The following is a 22,072-nucleotide window of genomic DNA, read 5'->3' as shown; positions in this document are numbered from 1 at the left end:
TTTTATTTCAAGAAAATATTATTGTTTGATCAATTTCTGTATAAAGTCTAATATTATGAATGTTAAAGACACTTCATGCAAATAAACAATTACAACCACAAAAGTCAAATCAAATTCACTTTGAAGTGCTGTCTGTCAGTGTTTGGTGCATCCATTGCTGCTTCTGATCCTCTCTCTCTCTCTCTCTCTCTCTCTCTCTCTCTCTCTCTCTCCAAGAGAAGATTGACAATTATAAGTTTTTGTTATAAAACTACTGGCTGGAAGTTGTGTATTGATTTTGTATTATTGATGCTTTTGATTTCATATCATTGAGCAGATCAGTGAGTAAACCTAACTTTTTGGAATGTTTTACAGCAAGACAGAGCACTGCATAATAATGATATTCTGACTTGTCCAGAGCTTATAAGAAATTAAATGGTATACTATAAAAATACACTCTTGTGTTCCAATTTGTGTTGTCACCACTAGCATTTTTACAAAAAGGTGACAGCACATTTACCATTATTGAGAACATGCAAATTGAGGTCACAGACAGCCAATTAGCATTCAATATGGCATCATCAAAAATCATGTGTGTACATAAATACAGCTCTAAAATAAAGTTTGGTCTCTAACACTTATTTTAGGTTGTCAACTCAATGTTTGCAAATAACATTGAACTTTAAAAGCCGCAATTTTCAATCCCAGGTTCTCGCATTGGTGGAGTTCTCCTCCCAGTCAAACACTTCCGGTTGGGCAGTATGATGTTTGATTTCTCCAACATTAATTACACAAACTGATCTCAACCTTTTGTCACCTTTTGCTAATCCTGCAAACAGAGTTTATACAAGCGTTTGATTGACGGTCGGTTCAAATCACAAACGGTCATTGATTTCCCACCACCAACGCTTGAATTTCCTAAAAAATTGTCTTCCAGTCACCTCAGAATATAACCACAGAGTTCAATTGGCAGGAGCTTCGCACTGACCGCTTGGCAGTGTGTCTGTGTTTTTGCGGCTGAAAAAACTGAAACGTGGCATTTTCTGGAACGTGAGCCCGCGTGTTGCCTGTTTGGTGTCCACTTACACAATGAACGCCGCCATAGCTTCGTGTCCTTTTAAAGGGAGGCTCCGCCTTGAAGTATGTCTGCATGACTTGCATGACTTGCAAAAATTATGGATTACTGAAAGTGTTGGCCATTTGTAATGTCTGTTTTCAGAAAGATAATGACTGACTGTATCTTACCAGGTATGACACGCAATTGTCTCAATCTTGGAGGTCCAATACGATATGAGGCCATGGTGGAGATGAAGTTCTTCTCTGATGCTTTCAAGGGTTTACCGTTCAGTTTAGTTTGAGGGTACATGCCAGGAAGTAGGGTTTTGTTCATCCATTCATACAACATGCCAGTATTCTTAATCTAAAAGTAAAAGAGAACACAACCCATGGTTTAATAACAAGGTCTGTGGCAAGGTGCACTTGACAATTTGCAACAGCAAAAGAAAAAGTGCAACAGCCATAAGCAATCTCTGACATAGGTGTACCTGCAATTAAGTAGGAGAACAATTTGTAATTTTTTTTTTATTTTTTGCACTTTGATTCTTGACGCCTAGTTTTGATCTGAGCTGCTTCTTTTGGCATTTAGGAGCAGAAAGTTTGCTGATGGCAAGATAGGACTTTGGCAAATTGCTGTTCATTTGATGACAAAAGTGGTTATTGCACTATGTTGCTGATGGCAACAGTGGACTATGACAAATTGTCGTTGATGACGCCAGCGAATTGTTACACATTGTTGCTGATGGCAACTGTGGATTGATTAGATTATGGCACATTGTTGCACTCAAGTTACAAGATCAAATATTCAGATGTTCTTCTGTAACCAGGTTGACTAAAACAATACAGAGCTATCATTATGCAATGAAAGGAAAGACTTGACAAGTTTTTTTTTGCAGATTGCATGTATAATCTCTGATTTATCAACCAGACAACACACACCTCACTGTTAGCTCCCATGTGCCATCATGGGTACATCTTTAATTATAATATGCTTGGCTGGAATCCGGCAATCTGATTGGCTGGAGCCGGGGTTTATATTCTCAACAAGAAGACCTGCGCGCCGCGTAACATTTTTGAGTTCGCGCAAATTTCGAACGCCAACTTGAGAGCTCAACGCGCCATAATGTTGAACAAGTCTATGGCTTCAGATTGATTTTAATTGTTAAATTTTAGTCTAGTGCAGCTTGACGAACCAACATATGAAGAGTTTCTGTAAGCAGCGGAGGCTATGTAACAACAACATAATTTTTTAAAGTTTTATGAGCGTTTTTTGGAGTAAAATTCTTCAAGTTCAATGTCTAATCGCGATATCGATGCGTTGCGTAACCGTATTTTATGAATTCAACTGTGCACGCGCGGCGCGTTCTGAAATGTTCATTTTTCGAGTTTGTATGAGGCTGGGCGCTACATGATCCTGAACTCTCGTTCCAACTTCGGCCCTAAATAACGAAATTGTCCACTTGTTTTTAACTTTAGCATATTATAACGAGGTTATAAACGGTGCGCTCGGGTTTTTGACTGCGGATATAAGACCTCTGGGTGAAAATTAGCATATTTGGGTGAAATAATCACCTCGCTTCGCTCGGTGATTATTTCCCGCCAAATATGCTAATTTTCACCCCAGAGGTCTTATATATCCGCAACCAAACACCCTCGCTTGCCGTTTATAACCTCTAAGGCAATGTCAGTTGGAAAGTATGACAAAGTGTGGACTCTATCTGTGATTCTCTGTCTCTGTAACTGAAGTTCAACTGTGGATTCTATCTGTGATTCTTAGCCTCTGTAATTGAAGTTCAACTGTGGATTCTATCTGTGATTCTGTGTCTCTGTAATTGAAGTTTAACTGTGGACTCTATCTGTAATTCTTTGTCTCTGTAACTGAAGTTCAGCTTGCACAGTGCCATGACCTTGTGCAATGCTATTTCATATTGTCCCTAGAGGGACCTAGTACCTGCACACATTGTGCTTTCCTTACTGTTTACAAACCGTGCAGATAAATGGAGAAATAACTGGATACTGGGAGAAGTTCACTGAAACAGGGTACACTAGTTACTCTTACGATACTCACATTTTTAAATGATGGCCCTGTGAATGTATCCACCAATGACTTATGTAAGTAGAACTTTGCATCATCACCGTTATTGTTGCTGATTGAAATTAAAAGGAAGAGGAATAAGAAATATCTGAAAACTTCATGGATCACACGTTTCATCATTACTTCCTGCTCACGTTCCTTACGGGCTTCTTCCAATGTTTTATTTTTAGGCTTCTCTTCTGAAATACAAAAATGAAAACTCTTTTGGAATAAATCTGTACATTTAAGTCTTGTGTGATGTAATAGAGAGTTTCTGTTCTGGTACATGTTCTTTTCTTTATCATACATCCAGTATAAAGGTGGCATCAGAAGATTACAATTTACGCATCATGAATGGGCGACGTAACGTGTATAGCTCTGCATGGCAGGGCTGTGTGTTACCGGCGTTATACGGCCTCCCACCACATTTTCATAGTCGCCATATTACTAAGAAGCTCAGGCATTCAAATATGATTTTAGGATTTAAATTTTTGAAAGTTTTCTATCAAGATAATAACTACAGGAAATACTCCTACTATAAGGTTGCTGCCCCTGCCTGGCCTGAATATCATACTGAAAGACACGGCTACAGAAAACCTTGTATACATCCAAATTTTGGGAACACTTTTCTTTATACGAGTGATAAACAATTTAACGAAGTACTGCTACTAATATTGGTATGTATACCATAATGTTTTACAATATGATACACTATGGCTGATAAAGTTCTTTAATTGATCAAATAGCACTTGATTTAATTAAAGTGATTGACAAAGTCAGCATGACAGAGATAGAAGATACTCAGACTCAGATAGAGCTAATGCAATATTAGCTAAGCATTGATTTTTCATTCCAAAAACCATCAGTTAGTTTAGAAAGATGTGAAACTTTACTTTGTGGATGATGAGTACCTGAATCAGTGTCACTGTCATCTCCTTTCTTGGGTAAGACCATCTCATCCAACTTGGCTTCCAACTCCTTAATTTCATCTCTTGCAGCTTTGTCTTCATCTTCTCCATCTTCTTCTGCTGGTTTCTTGAAAATCAGAGACACAAAGAATGCAAGGACCAAAACCTGTACAGACAAAAATTAGGAAGTTGTGGATTGCTAGAGATTACCGCTGTATGTATGTATGTATGTATGTATGTATGTATGTATGTATATTAGTATGTGCGGATGTATGTCTGTCCAACTCAAAAGCTCCCCAACCGCCGCACCTACTATCTTGTTATTTGATGTGCAGGTAGACCTAGGGGTTGAGATTTGAATTTGTTCAAATGAGTGTCAAATATATGCAAATTAGCTAAGAAAAAGGGAAAATCCTGAAAATGTGTAGGAGTGGTGATATTAACCGAAACAGCCTACACATCTAAGTGAGAGGTTCTATGAGGCATGACCTCATTTCTTATGCAGTGTACTTTTTATGTGTGGGAGCGGTGGCAGTAACTGAAGCAGCCTACACAATGAGACATTTCCTGTCATTGTCCATAAACTATTACATATTGGCAGACCAGCTCAAACTAAGAGGGACTGTGTTGAAACATATTCCTCTGACACATATTCCTAACGTTGACCTCCAGTACCTAAAGTTGCAGACCTTATTTACTTTTGTCATTCTTGTTTTTCTGGTTTAAATATTAATGGTCCAATTCAAACCAAATGTGAGCACACTGTCCTTGATGGTATTTTTTAATTTATGTCACAGGGACATTGGAAGCCAGCTCATGGAAGTCATGAGTGACTAAGATTGCTTGTTTAAATTTAAAGAAAATGGCCGACTGTTTTCCAATGATATACGCCATAAAATGGCTGACAAAAATGATCTTAAACATTTAAGTGCAAGCTAGCTTCATTTGTCATGTTCTCACAATTCCTGTGTAAGGACAAGTTTTCTAACAATTTGAGGCCCTCATGAGCCAGAGGCATACTAGGGGCCAATCATCACTCTGTTTAGTCTGTGTGTGTGTATCCGTCTGTCTGTGTGTAGACCAAATTTATAGAACTTAAGGTAGTATGCGCCTCGAAACTGAAAGACTTAAACTTTTGCTTAAACTTTCATCAAGGAATCTTTCAATCATTCTCTTTCAATATCAAAAATAAAAATCGGGGGTCACTGTGGAAATTTGGGTTCTGGAGAAACAGACTACTCAATATTTACTGGTATTTGAAATTCAAAATGGCCGCCATTGCTGTTTTAACTCTAGGGAGAAAAAATAACATTTTTGATTTTTGAAAAACTAAGACAAGTGCTACATCAGAATAGATCTGTCCCTGAGGCGCATTCTACTTTAAAACTTAAAAAAAAATACAACTCTACTGTGGATGCTTTGTCCTATAGGTCTTGCTTTGGATATGGTGCAGAAATTTGAGCATCTAATATTAGACATAATTTTGTTCTTTTTCATCAAAACAACATATATTTCATAGCTGCTGGTGTAATAGGTATTGACAGGTTTCTAAGAATGATTAAATTTTGACTTGTGAAAATTATTACAACACTGGCACATGCAAAATTTTATCTCATCTCTCTTTCTTTTATCAGATCATCAAATTTTTTTGTAAAATTCTAGTCCAATAGCTTCCAAAGTTACTGTAGTTCACAGGTTCTGAGACATGTCTTCTTTGTGTTTTGTGCAAATAAATGGTGATGAAATTTGGACAATATTTTTTCATTTTTGTACAAAAAGTCAAGATATACCTATTTCAGTTATTTCCATATTTGATTTTTGAGGAGCCATGGATTGGTTAAGTCCAGAAAAAAATCTTTTTTGATTACTATCATATTCTTTTTCCATCATCACGGCCATATGACACAGGGGCCATGAAAGTCTTACTTTGATTCCTATCAGCAATGCATGGCAGAAACTAAGTTGAAGTTATGTCATGGTTTGCCATGACGTAAAGTGCCAACGTATTTGGAATGATTCACCAAATTCCGTTTCTCACTGTAATCAAAATACTTTCAATGGTTCAGAAATTTGGATATTGTAGCCGATAAACAATCTAATTACCTTCAATGGCTCAGTGATTAGTAGTGAGTTACAGACAGCCACAACCATCGAAGTTAACCAACGCTCTGACTTTTCCTTTTTCCACTCCATACTGTACATAATGAGGAATATTCCAGACAGTGCAATTGACAAAAAGACCAAAATCCATGCAATATAAACCCAGTACCATGCCAGTGTTTTCACTTTGCCTTTTTTCTTGGAACACCTGATGTCATGACTGTCGGCTTCAAAAAGTATCATCGGTGATTTTGTGTATTTCTTCCTTGCCCACGTTCTCAAGTTACGCCATCCACAGAGTAGCGATTGGTCGTTAGGTGGCTCTTCACATTTACGGAATAGTTGAACGATGATCAAACTCGCTGGTGACACAATTAAGATGCTTATGAAAGCAACATAGATTTCTTTGTAAGAAAGTCTGATTGGGCCTAACTCAAGTCCTTTGCCACTTGAAAGGCTTTCCTGTTCCTCCTCTGAATCTCTGTAGAACATGGCGCTGGTTATCATGGTCAGGAAAAGTAGAGCAAAGCAGCAGGAGACCCGTTGAACTCTGTTGAAGCTGCTGCGAGTTGGACGAGACACCACAGAGAACCACAGGTGATTCTCTGAGAAGTTCTTACGAGTGCTGGCCAAGAAAAGATGAGAGAAGTCAAGCAGATTATCTCTGCCAGCAACTGGCAGAATGCGGGAGACTTTCCCATCATCTTCATCAACAGCAAGCCACCGGTCACATAAAAAATAGAACCTGAAATTAAAAATTCAGAACAACAAAATTGTTACAGATTGCAGTTGTTACCTGTTTCTTCACACTTGCTGCCTAAAATTAACCATTATTGAAATAGAAAAGCATTTTGGCCATAATCTTGATTGAGGTAATTACTAACGGTTTGGTTTTAAAATTCCAAAACATGAATCAGTTACAATCATGACATAATTGGTAAACACAGTACATTGATTCAACTCAACTACAATGTGAGGGCATATGTGGCAGTTTTGGAGTCTCTACATTATTATCGAACTCCCACAAGAAATCATGGAACTCAATATGTTTGAAATACCGGTACAAGGCATTTAATAACAGTCTACCATTTGACTACGGACTGTAGAAATAATGGTAGATCTATAGAGGAATTAACAACCGCAGGGTTAGCGAATTTAATTACTGCTCTGCCTATTTTCATAAAAATTCTACAGCTTTGTAAAAATTCTGATGAAATTGCATCAGTGTCATTGATGTTTAGAAAGTTTGTGTGATCTATGTAAAAATAGACACTATATGCAGACACTTACTTTTCATTGGTCTGTACGTCAGTTAACTCAAGCTGATTTAGAAACCATGATCTGTTCTCTCCAACGCCAGAATTGTCATGCCATATTTTTATGTAAAGCAATTCTCCAAGAGTTTTTGGAACAGCCATTAAAAGTCTATCAACACCACCACGTAAAAATAACTGCAACAGTGGAAATTAACAGTATGAATGTCCATCTTGTGAATGATGTACTGGACATTGTGAAATAAGACTGCATGCAATGAAAATTGCAACATTTAAGATTCTAGACTTCAGAAAATGCTGTTTGAACATGTAACTGAAAATACTGACAATGAATAGATGCATTCATGCATTAAAGGTATACAGTCACCTGTAATCTAAATATGCCCATATATGGTCAAAGGGGCTTTCCTTGGTATTCAAAAAGCCCATATGAGGGCGCTGTTTTAAAAAGCCGCCACCCGCTTAGAAATCTGTGATTGGTTAGATTTTCTCTTACCATAGTAACTGTGGCAAAATTGGAACAGGTGACAGTATACCTTTAATGAAAAAGTGCATGTTGAGCCAATATTAGATGAACCAAATGAAGATGGCTCATGCAAGTCTGATTTCCAATGTGTACAACAGTTGCATAGCAGGCAATTCAGTCAAACACAACACGCTTTGAATTAAAATGATTCATGCCATATGAGGAAGGTGACTACTTCTGCATGAGTAATTTATCAGCATTTTTTCACAATTATTTCATCAGGTCTGGTCGCTGATAGGCCAAAGTTAGTAGTGTTTACTTTGATATATTGTTCATGCTAGAGACACTAAATGATTTTACGCCTTGTTGTCAAGTGGTAACTAAATGATCAAGATAATGTTTAAGTGACAAAAATGATACATACTGTGTTTGTATACCCAGATACTTTCACTGAAATCTATCTACATGCAGACTGTTTGTTACAATATAACACAAATAGTTTTCAGTAGTAACGAATAAATCGGACAATGGACAGACATCACACTGGATATGGAAACTTGAATTTCTTTCACGCATATAAAAGTATTTTCTGTGAGATGCCACGTAAATCATTGGCTACATAATGACATGCAAACACAACTATATAGTCTCATATTTTAAGGACCTCTCTGTGTCCATCATGAAGAATTCTCTTGTCCGTGTTTCCATCTGCACTGAAAACTTGGAATTGTATCCTTGACTTTGTCCCAGCTCCACTGCGTACACCAGTAATAACCGTGACTTGATACAAGTATTCATCTTCTGCCCTATTATCAATGAGTGGCAGCACTCCCCACTACAATGCAATGGACAGTACGTATCAGCTATTATCAGTGAGTGGCAGACCTGCCCACAACAATGCAATGGAAAGTAAGTATCAGCTATTATCAGTGAGTGGTGGCACTCCCCACTACAATACAATGGAAAGTAAGTATCAGCTATTATCATTGAGTGGCAGACCTCCCCACAACAATGCAATGGAAAGTAGGTATCAGCTATTATCAGTGAGTGGCAGCACTCCCCACTACAATGCAATGGAAAGTAAATATCAGCTATTATCAATGAGTGGCAGACCTCCCCACAACAATGCAATGGAAAGTAGGTATCAGCTATTATCAGTGAGTGGCAGCACTCCCCACAACAATGCAATGGAAAGTAAACATCAGCTATTATCAATGAGTGGCAGACCTCCCAACTACAATGCAATGGAAAGTAAGTATCAGCTATTATCATTGAGTGGCAGACCTCCCCACAACAATGCAATGGAAAGTAGGTATCAGCTATTATCAGTGAGTGGAAGCACTCCCCACTACAATGCAATGGAAAGTAAATATCAGCTATTATCAGTGAGTGGAAGCACTCCCTACAACAATGCAATGGAAAGTAGGTAACAGCTATTATCAGTGAGTGGCAGCACTCCCCTCAACAATGCAATGGAAAGTAAGTATCAGCTATTATCAGTGAGTGGTGGCACTCCCCACTACAATGCAATGGAAAGTAAGTATCAGCTATTATCATTGAGTGGCAGACCTCCCCACAACAATGCAATGGAAAGTAGGTATCAGCTATTATCAGTGAGTGGCAGCACTCCCCACTACAATGCAATGGAAAGTAAATATCAGCTATTATCAATGAGTGGCAGACCTCCCCACTACAATGCAATGGAAAGTAAGTATCAGCTATTATCAGTGAGTGGCAGCACTCCCCACAACAATGCAATGGAAAGTAAGTATCAGCTATTATCAATGAGTGGCAGACCTCCCCACTACAATGCAATGGAAAGTAAGTATCAGCTATTATCAATGAGTGGCAGCACTCCCCACTACAATGCAATGGAAAGTAAGTATCAGCTATTATCAATGAGTGGCAGACCTCCCCACTACAATGCAATGGAAAGTAAGTATCAGTGGCCATTTTTTCAGTGATTGGGAGTTATGTTAGTTTGTTATATTACAAAATAATATAAGGCGAGTATAAATTACAGCAAAGTATTCCCTGAAGACAACACAGTGATGCCCAAGACTATATGTAAGAATGCATATTAATTTTTTAAATGTGCATATTATGTACCACAATTATTGTGTCCATTTTAGTTCTCTGTGATTACATCACAATTTCTTGCTGTTACTGAATTGGCCATCTTAAAGAAACAGAAATATTACAGAGTGATTTGAATTAATGTTGGAATAGCTTTCAACTAACAAAGATTTACATTGCAACATGCTGTGATAGTTACCCGTAAGAAGTCTCCTTGATCAGCTCTTCGACCCCACACCAGTAAGATTATGTAGATAAGTATCAAAACCAGCACAGTTATCAAGATGGACAGGTTGTCTTCCAAGTCAGACAGACTCAATTGCTTGAAGTTTATGGTATTTGGAGGAACAAAGAAATCTGATCCAAATGATGTCAGGTGATTGCACAGACAGCGACTGAATTTTCGGTTAGACAGCTCACTTACCTGAAAGGAATAAAAAGTAACAGTAGTATTATAAAAATGGATTTCTCTCTGCTGCTGATATTATCTAAAACATCAGTATTTATTCAGCACCAACATGAATGGGCAAGTAATTCATAAGTGTCAAATCTCAAGTAAAGTTAGATAAACAGGAATGTCATTTTTGTATAAATTGTTAAAATTTTGTGATAATTTTTGGTACTGTGCAAGAACAAGAACACTAAGTCACCAATTCTTGATAATAGGAGTTGCCCATATCAAACTCTACACCACAGGTTTACCATAGACTATGGCAATTGAGCGCTGGCTGTATGACAGGCTATTTTTACTATTCTAGTCAGGACAAGTCAGGTACTGTTTGAGTTTCTGCAGCCATCATGTACAGAACCAATCATTTGAAATTATCACTTTCTAATGAACTGTGGATTATTTGTATTGTGTGTTAAATTATGAAAGGAACTATATTGAGTGTTTTATGTTTCAGGAACCAGTCGCTGTAACTTTTGATGATTCTTTCACAAACTTTGCTTTTAATATCAATAACACTTTCTTTTTCTTCTCTCCACAGCATGTTTAGACCTACAGTTATTAAGCTTGTCAACTCAGCCTGCACTATATAGTGTAGACTACATTGTTATTGTTAGCAAGTGAATTTCTATCTCAAGTTACATTCAAATGTCATTAATAACAGTGCATTTTACGTGTATACACAGACTTGCCCCAAATCTGTGGCCATAAATATCAAAACGAGTAAATTGAAGGAATAAATTTCAGCAGACTGTCACGTTAGTGGTGAGGTGATTATGAAATTGAAGCAATTTTATGCTGGCAGGCTATTAGATTGTTGGGTGATAGTAATGGCCCAAAGTAATTCATAATTAACACCAGGCCTCATGAATATGCATGAAGGGCAGACAGAGCTTCCCTGATAGGTTTTCAAAACCATTGAATTATGTGCCAATATTCTTTATTCACTGATTAAGGAAGTTTTATTTCAAGAATGATCAATGAGGCAACTTTGTTACTTTTGTTTTTCAAACTGGGGAAATTAAAACCATGTATGCACGGAACACTGACAATATGGTCTGTGATGGAGATGTATTTTTCACAGTGTAGAACTGGTATGAGTGTTATGTTAGTGTCAGGCCTAATTTCTTGATCATTTTCTGCATGTCCATGCTTATCTCAGACCATATTACCAAGACAAGAAATCTCCCTTATCAAGTTTTGAGAACTACTAGCAGCAAATCAAGATTATTTTTTGTGATAAAACCAATCACTTCATAGGTCCAAGGTTCTCGTCAATCATTTGCTTATGTAGTACGCTTATATCAACAAACAGCCAGTCAGACCATTTGTAAAACTGGACAGCATTTGTAAGATACACCAGTCGCTAGACCAGCCAGTAACTGCTGGGCCCATCAAATCTATAGGGGCTGTGACGACTAGCTAAACAGTGGCTGTTTGAACAAGCCTTTGGGAGCAGAACAAGATCTTGAAGTTGACATCCAAACAAAATTGGTGATAAAATTATCAAAAGTCACACCTGCTGGCTCTTTGTGGAAAGTATCATTTGCACTTCATGCAAATACTTGTGATGGCGAATTGAGAACATCAGACATCTGATTATGATGATATTCATACAAATGTAAATGTTCAACTGTGAGAACATCGACACTACAACTGAGTCTAAAAACAAAGTTTAAAATCAACAGCAGATAATGTTCCAAGTAATTTTGAGGATTTTTGACAAAGTTTGAAAGCTTACTTTACATCCATCAGTAGACCATGATTGGAGATCTTCATCCCAGTAACGGCAACCATATGAAAACAACGTCATGGTGAAATTTCGGCTTCTGTTGGTGTCAGGTTCAACGCTACTAGATGGCAATGTGCTGATCAGTGGCATTGCTTCTGTTGTGTTTATTTGGGAAGAGTTCTCCACGGAATCAGTCACAGTTGTTGGTACAGTGCTTGTACTGAAAGTTGTAGTGTCTGATTCATTTGATGTTGATAAACTTCCATTGTGTAGATTTGTGACACTTGTCACACTAGATGTTGAAGTGGCTGTCGCTGTTTCCTCAGTTGCATTCAAAACTGACAACAGATGAATTCAAAATATTTGTGTGAATTATACCAAGATGAAATCTTGCCCAGGGATGACATATCTATCATTGATCTTGGCAATCATGAAGTTTACTGATGGTTGACCATGAATATAAATCAACCTTGTGCAGTCAAGGTCATGTGTTTTTACCCATCCAAGTATTAAATTTTCAGTGATTGATGGCAGCATTTAGGTGTTCTGTGATTGATTGTACAACTGCTGTAAGTTTGAATCCAATCGAAAATTTACTGAATTAACATAGAGACTTTATTGTTGCTTATACTTATGGATCTTTCTGCTAACAAGATGAGTTGTTGGACACTATATCCATGCTCACCTATTTCTTGTAATCCAAGGATATACAGACCAGTTTGTGTCACATAGTCACTGGGTAAGAAAAGTGTGTACTGCAGCTCTTCAATAATATCAGCATCAAGATCGGACAGTTCATCATCAGTTAGGTTGAGTTCATGAGGAATAGAAGTGGCAAAGTCATAATCATCAATAGATGGATGATCATTAAATCTGACAAAGGCATTGTACTGTGTCCATGGATCATGAGCACGTATAATGATGCTGAGTGAACTGTTTGCCGTGTCCACAGTCAGGCTCTGAAAACTCAGACCATCCATGTCGTTCTCGTCGGGGATAAACTCAGCGTCAACTTCTTCAAAGTCTGCAAAGTTAGTCATGAAGGTGATCTGGTACCAGTTGGAGGTATTGCTTACTGGGATTGGTTGGTTGTCGATATCCGTGAACGATAAACCAATCACTGGTGACTTGACATCATTGGATGTCAAATCCCAGCTCAGATAGTTCTCCTTCATCTCAAGAACCTGCTCAAAATGTTTTTAAAAGGGCAAAAAAAAACCTATCAGAAGACGTAAATTTCATTAGGATGCTAAAAGCCTCTGCAAATATATGACCTAGATGGTCAATGAATCATTACATGACAGTATTGCCAACTCCAGCACACTGTTAGGCTAATTGTTAAATGCAAAAAACCCGTTCCTATTTGTACAAACCCTTATTTCAAGATCACCAATGCCTATTTCTACGAACCCTTATTTCAAGATTTAAGCAATAATGTATCCCCTCCCTGACCATAGTGGATGAGAGCAAACTTTGCATGACATAATGTATGAGGTAAAGCTGACTATATTATTGAATGCACTAGTTTGCATGAGTCCATTATGGGCTGTGAAGGGGTGCATTATTGCTATATTTTATAGTTTTGGCAATGCCAGTGAAGTTGTAGATGTAGAAAACATATGGACCCACAATGCTAGATAACCAGAGACATTATCAGCAATAATGTTGGTTTGATGATGTCACAAAATTCCACTGGTATTGTCAAAACCATAATGTAATAGTTTGATAAGCTGACTGCGCTACAAAATGTCATACACATTATCTTGGCGATATATGGACTCTTGGAAGGAAATGCCATTAGTATAGTGAGAGAAGTCTGTCAGACAAACTTTTATTGGTTAAAACAACAAAATTTGTTCACTTTTAAGTTGATGACAGCCAGTAAATCAGTAATGTTATTGAATGTCCACATTCATATACTGTGGTACTTACACAAAATGCATTCATTCCCAGTGGACAGAATATTTGTAGCCTTGGTTCTAAAATCATTCTCTAACATTTTGCAAATCTTAGCAAAAATACTAAAATCATTAATTTTATTCATTTTCAACAAATTTCACCGAGATTATCCTGAAAATCAAGCAAATTTAATGTCAAGTGTACTCTGGAAAATTTTGGCATATTATATTATAAAATCTGTGAAGCCCTATGTATCAAATGTATCAAATGTATCTGCTAGGGTATCTGGATAAATTCTGAAAACAGTGTTCAGTGTTAAGGAGCTGAATTGTACCAAATTCCTGACAGCTACACACCTGTCTAAATATTCAAATATGGTTCATACCCTTGTATGTTAAGGGATTCTCTGTGTGGTTGATGTTTACATTGTCAAAAAGGCTATCAGATTACTGACGTAAGTATACTGCAATACATTTTCTGGACTACAGGGCAAAACAACCACAATGCTATGCACTGTGACCTTAAAAAGAGTACCCATGGAAAATATGTATATCTTTCACTTGAAATTTAAAAAGTGTAGTTATCAGCACGAAATGAACAATTTACAATTCCATCAAAGGTACTAACATCTAGATTGATTAATCACATTATTTGACCAATAGTTCCTGTGCTTATATTATTTTTTTGTCCAATTGTTTCTTAATCCTAACGTACCTTTAATGTTAGTCATGGGTTAACACCTGAACACCTTTGTGATAATTGTTTGCTAGGAACATTTCTAAAATTTCCATGGTGGCCTGATGGATGTCCAGACATACACAGATGGATTCCAGACATACACAGATGGATATGAAGAGCAAAACACAGATTCATGGAAACAATCGACACAGAGTTATTCATTGTTATAAAAATCTATCGGTTAACCCTTTTCAGCCATCGTGATTTTATCTGAATGCCTTGTTATCAATAGTATTGTGGTCATGTTCACAAGGAACAGAGGTTATCCATTGTGGTCTTGTTCACAAGGAATGGAACAAAAAGAAGTCAACGATCAATATTTTCCTCACCTCAACATTAAGGTAGCCTTCTTCGCTTTGTGGTAAGCTGTCAACACTGGGTAGTGTGAAATTACCACTTCCAGTTTCAAAACTTTTGTTAGCAATTCCTCGTGGGTTGCCACGCATCACTTGTACACTGATTGTGTCTGACTCCAAAATCACTTCATCTTGACCTACTAATCTTTCTTCAACTGCTACCATGGCAACTTGATGAACTGTGGCCAATGCTTTGTTTGTAGATGTTTGAACCTTCAATTGCAACAAAATATCACTACTCGTAAAGCATAGTTAGTTTTTGTTAAACTAACCAGCTATCTAAAAGGCATGCTAAACTAACCTTAGCTATGTAAAAGGCATTATGGGAAGACAATTTCAGCAAACCCAAACAAGATTTGTCTATGAATAACCACTCACCAACTGTCTTTAAATATGCTCCTCTGCCTCTTTTATAAATTGAAAAACGCATTCAGAGAGGTGCACCACTTTGTATTCAAATAGTATTATCATGTCAGTAACTTATCCATAGAGACAAACAGTCTACCAGTATACCGATGTGTAAATGCTGGGTGCAAAATTTTGGTGTCTACAGAAATACAGTAACACATGGCTGCTGTCTCAAACATTGTTGTTTACAAGTAACAAGGGAATGCTGGTGGTGTCTTCATAAACTCAGAATTAACTGAATGATGGTTGTAACAATAACACTCATTTCATATCAAGAGAATTAATTATGAAAGTAGCTAAGTTTAAAGTTGACATAATCAACAGAAATAAAGTTATACAGTGATATGTGATAACACTAATTAACCATTTTGTAGGGTTTATTTTTTATTCAAGGGAGAATATTTCAACCAATGAGTAGAGAATGGTTGTCTTCCTCTGTTTTCCTTTGAAACTGAAGTTTGATGTCTAAATTGTTGACAGATAAAATCCTAATGAAACTCTCATTTTCAGCATCTTGTTAAATTGACAAGCTAAGTTGAAATGCACAGAAGTGGAAAATTGTCGAACATAAAAGAGACTGAACAAGAAACAAAAAAAAATAACTAAAACAAGTTATCGTTGATGACACAGTCCCCACTTGTTAATGGGTACTTTGATTACAGGTCCTCAGAGAGGATAGAGTCCTCTTCATAGGTCTGTGATGAAATACTTTTGAATAAATTCGCTTGATACATGTCTGAGTTATGGTTCAGGACATGAAAAAATCATGATAAAATGGCCACACGGCGGCCATATTGGATTGTATCACAAAACAAATTTACGTACATATGTAATACTATGACATTGGTCAATCTCCTTGTACCAACTTTGAATAAATTTGCTTGATACATGTCTGAGCTATGGTTCTTGACATGTAAAAAACGTAACAAAATGGCCAGGCAGCCACATTGGATCTTATCACAAAACAAATCAATGTGCATGTGTATGACATAGGTCAATGTCCTTGTACCAACTTTGAATAAAATCGGTTGAGATATGCCTGAGTTATGGCTCTGTACATGAAAAAAATCGTAACAAAATGGCCACAAGGCAGCCATATTGGATTGTATCACAAAACAAATTGACGTGCATATCTATGACATTGGTCAATGTCCTTGTATCAAGTTTGAAAAAATCGGTTGAGATATGCCTGAGTAATGGCTCTGTATTTATGGATTGGTATGATTGCGATTATTTTTCTGTACATGAAAAAAATCGTAATAAAATGGCCGCGGCCATATTGGATTGTATCACAAAACAAATTGACATGCATATGTATGACATACGTCAATGTCCTTGTATCAAGTTTGAATAAAATCGGTTGAGATATGCCTGAGTTATTGCTCTGTACATGAAAAAATCGTAACAAAATGGCCGCACGGCGGCCATATTGGATCGTATCACAAAACAAATCGACGTGCATCTGTATGACATATGAAGTAATCCTTTTACCAAGTTTGAATGAAATCGCTCCAGGCATCTCTGAGATATCTGCGTGAACGGACGGACGGACGCACGCACGCACCGACGCACGCACGGACATGACCAAACCTATAAGTCCCCCCGGACGGTGTCCGTGGGGACTAATAAGAATAGTAGATTTCTATGCATATCAGACGACAAATATATATCAGAAACCACACAAATCTATTTTCATTTAAAAATTTTATGATTGTGTCCAGTACTTACAAATTGTGATTCTTCATCTGAAGCCAGGTCTCTTTCTCTATTTACAGTGTCAAGTTGCTCTGGTGATACGGAGGATCCATCTGTTGGTTCTTCTTCTTTGCTGATAGAATCTTTATAGCTGGTATACTTCTCTGCCCCAGCTTTGATTGCATAACCTAGACCTCTTACAAGATCTGTAAATTACAGAAGTCATGGTCATTTAAAGCAATACATGGTTCATTAGAAAGTTTTGGTCAAAGACTGGAGGAGGGGGAGGGAGGGGGATTTCAACAACTATGGAAATTCAGGATATTTGAACATACCTGAATGAGATCAACCCTAAAATTAAATTGTAGAGTCATGGGCTGAGCAATTTCTGGAAAGATTATGGGTGAAATTAGAGTACACTTCACAAAAATTTACATGTGTGTTTATATATGGAGTGAGAAAGGGACCAAGGTGAGAGTTTCTGTGCATAATTTACACAAAATTATGTAGCTGGTATATTTTGAGCAGAACTCAAATATTAATCGGTGTGTAAAATTCATGAAAACTACCGGTAACAACCAGAAACACAGGTAGTTCACTTCAAAAAGGTGAAATGTCCAAGGCATGTATTTGCCCAGATAAAACCAAAAATCAAAACAGCACAAGTCTCCACCTGTTGATTGGACAGTTAACAGCAGATATCTCATACTTGGTTGAAATTTACCGAGATCATGGTCCCACCATGCATAGATGAGCTAGAGTTTATGTGTTTGTTTTTGTATTAAAGGAAATAGCAAAAAGGGCAAACACATGTGAATTAGTGATCTACTTTTATATAGACGTGATTAAAATGTTGTTAGAAGTAACACCAGTGTGTTGCATTTTTGACAAAAGGGATGGAAAGAAAAGATAAAATTTGCAAATTTGTGATGATGCCAAAATTCTATCTCCAGAAAACTTACTGAAATGTTGAATGTAAGTTATTTAATTCTAAATTGATTTTGCTTACAGACACTGAAGCAGTGTTTCAGCCAGCTTTGCTAGCATGGGGACACAGTGACCCATAGTAGGCCTGAATGGGGGACAAATTAAATTTTTGGGGGACATGTGATGTATTTCAATAAAACAACACAGTACAGTGTCATTATGTATCGTTATGACCTGGTGCTATATTTGGTGTTCAATAGGCAAGTCAGGTGAGTGCATTAACGATAAAGTACAGTATATTATAGGCCAATGGTGTTGTGCAAAATTGTGTCAACATGAAACTTGCAGTATCATTAAGTTTACTGCTACCACGTGGTATGCACATAAACTGTAGGGCTCCCCCTAGGTCACCAAGATGATTAGCCAACTCATTAGCCAAATCAAAAATCCTATAGCCATTTTGAACAAATTTTAGGCAGTTTATGATCTCAAGTGTGGCAACAACTTTCTTGGTATTCAGGAGTTCTTAATTTTTCAAATCAAGATGTTTTGTATTTTACAATAAAGAAATATTTGTTCAGTTTTTATTGCATTAATTATCTGTGTTTTTATGACATTAAAGTGATAGAAATATTTTTTCATTTCTGGTGGTAAACTTTTACCACCAGACATAAAATTAGGTGGCAATTCTAAAAATCAGGTAGCAATGTGAAGTGTATATTACCACAGATACAGAATATTTCTGTAGCATTCAGTCAGTGTTCACAGAATGACAACTTATACATTTAAGCTACAAGCTCCTAATGTGGCAAATTTATGCAGTTTTTAAGTCATGACGAAAATTTTGTGAGCCACACAGATAAAAATTTTCCATGCAGAAGAAAGTATTGGGAAGCATAGTGGCAATGTAGTTACAATTATTGTGGTGTTTAGGTAATATGCACCTCGAAAGTGACAGACTTAAACTTTTGCTCTAACTTTCCTCAAGGAATCTTTCAATCATTCTCTTTCAAAATCAATAATAAAAATAGGGGGTCACCGTGCAAATTTTGGTACTAGAGAAACAAATAACCCAAGATTTACCGATATTAGAAATTCAAAATGGCCGCCATCCCTGTGTTAACTCTATGGCGAAAAATAAAAATTTTCGAATTTCAAAAAACTAAGCCGGTGAAAAGTTTTCTTTCACAAAGAGCTTTAAAATGAACCCCCACATGTGGCATATCAGAAGAGAATTGTAAAAGTTTCAGAGTCCTAATGTCTGTCCCCGAGGTGCGTTCTACCTTAAGGCCCTGGTGTTGTGTCATAGTAGTGATCAAGCAGGCTCAATAGCATCTTAAGCATAAGTATTTTTCTTGAGACAAAAAGGGTTTGGCCAAACCCAAATACTGTAAAACAATACACAATGATATTGTTCATTTAATTTCCCAATATTTTATAGTAATCATTGATTCAAAGATTATGGTAACATTTTAGCCCAGATATATTTTCATTTATATTTTGATATCATCAAGAAATGTCTAGCAATGTTCACTACTATATCATTGAACTGGTGGAATCTGCAGAAATATTAAAATCATTCAGAATCACACCATTTCTTGTACAAGTTATAGCAGTTTGAAATATGCCAAATGGACAATTTTAATAGCTCTACTTTTGAATTGTTGCTTTGATGTTAAGTTACAATGCAAAATTGCAGCTCTCAAATGTGAAGATTTGAAAATGAATATGCTTACTGCAAGTGCTGTTGACAATTTCCTTTGCCATGACTCTTAATAAAGTATAATTTAAAACTGACAGTCAAGCTAAATGCCATTTAAATTGGAAGGCACCAAGAAATTTCTTTTTAACATAAGATTGTACCTATTGCCCCTCCCTAGGTGGTTTCTTTTGAACCATAATTGCGTACTTAAGGGGTCTTCATTCATGACATCACGTGAGATGACCCAGATTTAACCTTTCAGAAAATCTCAGTGTTTCTCCTTTTCACTTGTACAATGACTCTGATTTAGAAAGTTTCCTTACAAATTATGGTTTTTACTATCAAATTGAGTAGCTGCAGGCCAAATTTTGATGCAAGCAATGTAGGTAAAACTTGAACTCAAGGGCGACCAGTGTGCGGCACTCACCTAGGCAAAACCAAGCCTCAGTGTACATCGGTGATGTATTGTAGTATCGAACAGCGACAATGTTTGTTTTACGTACTAGGAATTTGTAACTTTGTAGAAAGGCGAGTAAACTGTTTCAATTAATACATTGCAACTTTGTAGGAAGGAGGGTAAACTGTTTCAACATCTTACAACATTTTATTGTTAGCCGTAGTTTTCTGTCCAGGAGGCACTGTCTAAAAATTCAATAGCCACTAGAATATGGCCTACTCAGATTGCGTCATGGTGACCCACAACAGTTATTTTATCGGGACAAAACAAAAAAAATTGCGTCAAATGTTGCAATGCCGAAGGCTGGCTGAAAACACTGCAGAAGGTGTGATTTTATTCTACTGGTATACATGCAAGTTCATGAACCATCAATAATTTGAGTTATTATATGAAACTCAATTTAGGCATTCCTTGAAGTAATCTTCACATCAAAGCATTATGCATTCTCTGTTTGATAATATATCAAAAATGACAACTGTTACTCAAGAGCAAAAAATGGTAAAAATTTCTTATTACATAAACTTTTAAGATATCTTAGCATATCAGTAATTTCATACCTGTATCTTTCACTGAAGGAAAACATTAGATAAAATTTGCAAAATTGATGCAATAGAAAGGGCTCTGTTGATACATATTTCATATTATCATAATGCAGATTTGCAAAGCAAAATATTATGATCACTTGATCAAATACCCCAGGAATGTGTCTACCACTTAAGAAAGTAATGAAGACAGTCACTGCATGGTGAGAAGTTCAGCATATCATAAAGTTGTTGGAATATGTAGAAAAGACAAGAAGATGACAGATACCAACAGACAGCCACCTATTCAAATGCAATACTACTGGTACAAATTTGGACTGCAAGCTACCCAAAACTCATTCCAAAAAGCGAGAAGGCATTTCCTCACGGTAGTTTGCACCTCGAAATACAAAATTTTGCTGAAACTTTTCTCAAGGAAGCTGTCAATAATTCCCTTCCAATTCAAGAATTAAAATCAGGGCTCATAATGCAAATTTTGAGACACGAGAAACCAATTACCCCATGTTTACCGTTATTTGAAGTTAAAAATGGTCACAAGTGCTAAGGCCAAAAGAATGATACAGAAAAGTTTTGAGAGTTGGACTACATGTCCGTGAGCAGCATCGTATCTTACAAGCAACACAGTTGGTGTCTCTACATGAGCCATCTCTGAAGAGTTGGTTCAGTTGGACAAGTTTGGTGTCAATATTGTATCTACTATTCAGTTCCTGGACAATGGCAAAAGTGGACGATCGTATAATGTGAATCATTGAGGACATTTTATTCACTGTCATCCTCAGTGGCAATCCCCAAGTGCGATGGCCACACCAGAGAAAATTCTACCAAATCTTTGATTTCCAAATGAATAGGACATACCTCTCAAATGCCTAATCAGTGGAGTAATGAAATTATCAATCCTACTGCTATGCTGGAAAAATTCTGATCCTGTATGTACAGCAGATATATCAATATCTAAAACTTTTACACTAACTGTTCCCTGAATTCATGCCAGGAAAAAATTACTGCAACATAATGTTGATGGAATTACATTGTGTGATATAAAGTGAAAACTGAAAGTTACCTTTTGAAGCAGCAATGTCTTGGTCAGATGTAGACTGTATCTGTGATAACTGCCTTGTTGCCACATCTAAAGAATCTAAAGCGACTAACTGTAATGAAGAGAAAAATACAAGATTCATACACAAAACATCGTGATTTCACGTCATGACATTCTAAACTGTGCCTAAATTTCAAAG

At 36.8% G+C, this 22,072-nt stretch overlaps 1 protein-coding gene across 2 annotated transcripts in view; it reads right to left on the bottom strand.

The window, feature by feature from the left end:
- Positions 1 to 22,072, bottom strand: part of LOC139152773 (polycystin family receptor for egg jelly-like) — a 52,892-nt gene that overhangs the window by 9,615 nt on the left and 21,205 nt on the right. For both annotated transcript variants that reach the window (XM_070726102.1, XM_070726103.1), the window contains exons 10-21: positions 21,898 to 21,985; positions 17,243 to 17,415; positions 15,080 to 15,319; positions 12,799 to 13,297; positions 12,123 to 12,451; positions 10,133 to 10,357; positions 8,522 to 8,692; positions 7,408 to 7,568; positions 6,121 to 6,862; positions 4,021 to 4,183; positions 3,104 to 3,309; positions 1,225 to 1,399 (exon numbers count right to left, since the gene is read on the bottom strand). In XM_070726102.1, coding sequence (XP_070582203.1) covers positions 1,225 to 1,399; positions 3,104 to 3,309; positions 4,021 to 4,183; positions 6,121 to 6,862; positions 7,408 to 7,568; positions 8,522 to 8,692; positions 10,133 to 10,357; positions 12,123 to 12,451; positions 12,799 to 13,297; positions 15,080 to 15,319; positions 17,243 to 17,415; positions 21,898 to 21,985 — 3,172 coding nt within the window. The remainder of the gene's footprint in view (positions 1 to 1,224; positions 1,400 to 3,103; positions 3,310 to 4,020; positions 4,184 to 6,120; positions 6,863 to 7,407; positions 7,569 to 8,521; positions 8,693 to 10,132; positions 10,358 to 12,122; positions 12,452 to 12,798; positions 13,298 to 15,079; positions 15,320 to 17,242; positions 17,416 to 21,897; positions 21,986 to 22,072) is intronic.

The sequence above is a fragment of the Ptychodera flava genome, chromosome 16, assembly GCF_041260155.1.
Source record: "Ptychodera flava strain L36383 chromosome 16, AS_Pfla_20210202, whole genome shotgun sequence".
In the NCBI taxonomy this organism is placed as follows: domain Eukaryota; kingdom Metazoa; phylum Hemichordata; class Enteropneusta; family Ptychoderidae; genus Ptychodera; species Ptychodera flava.
The sequence above is the reverse complement of the archived record's forward strand: the minus strand, read 5'-3'. Positions and strand labels throughout refer to the sequence as shown.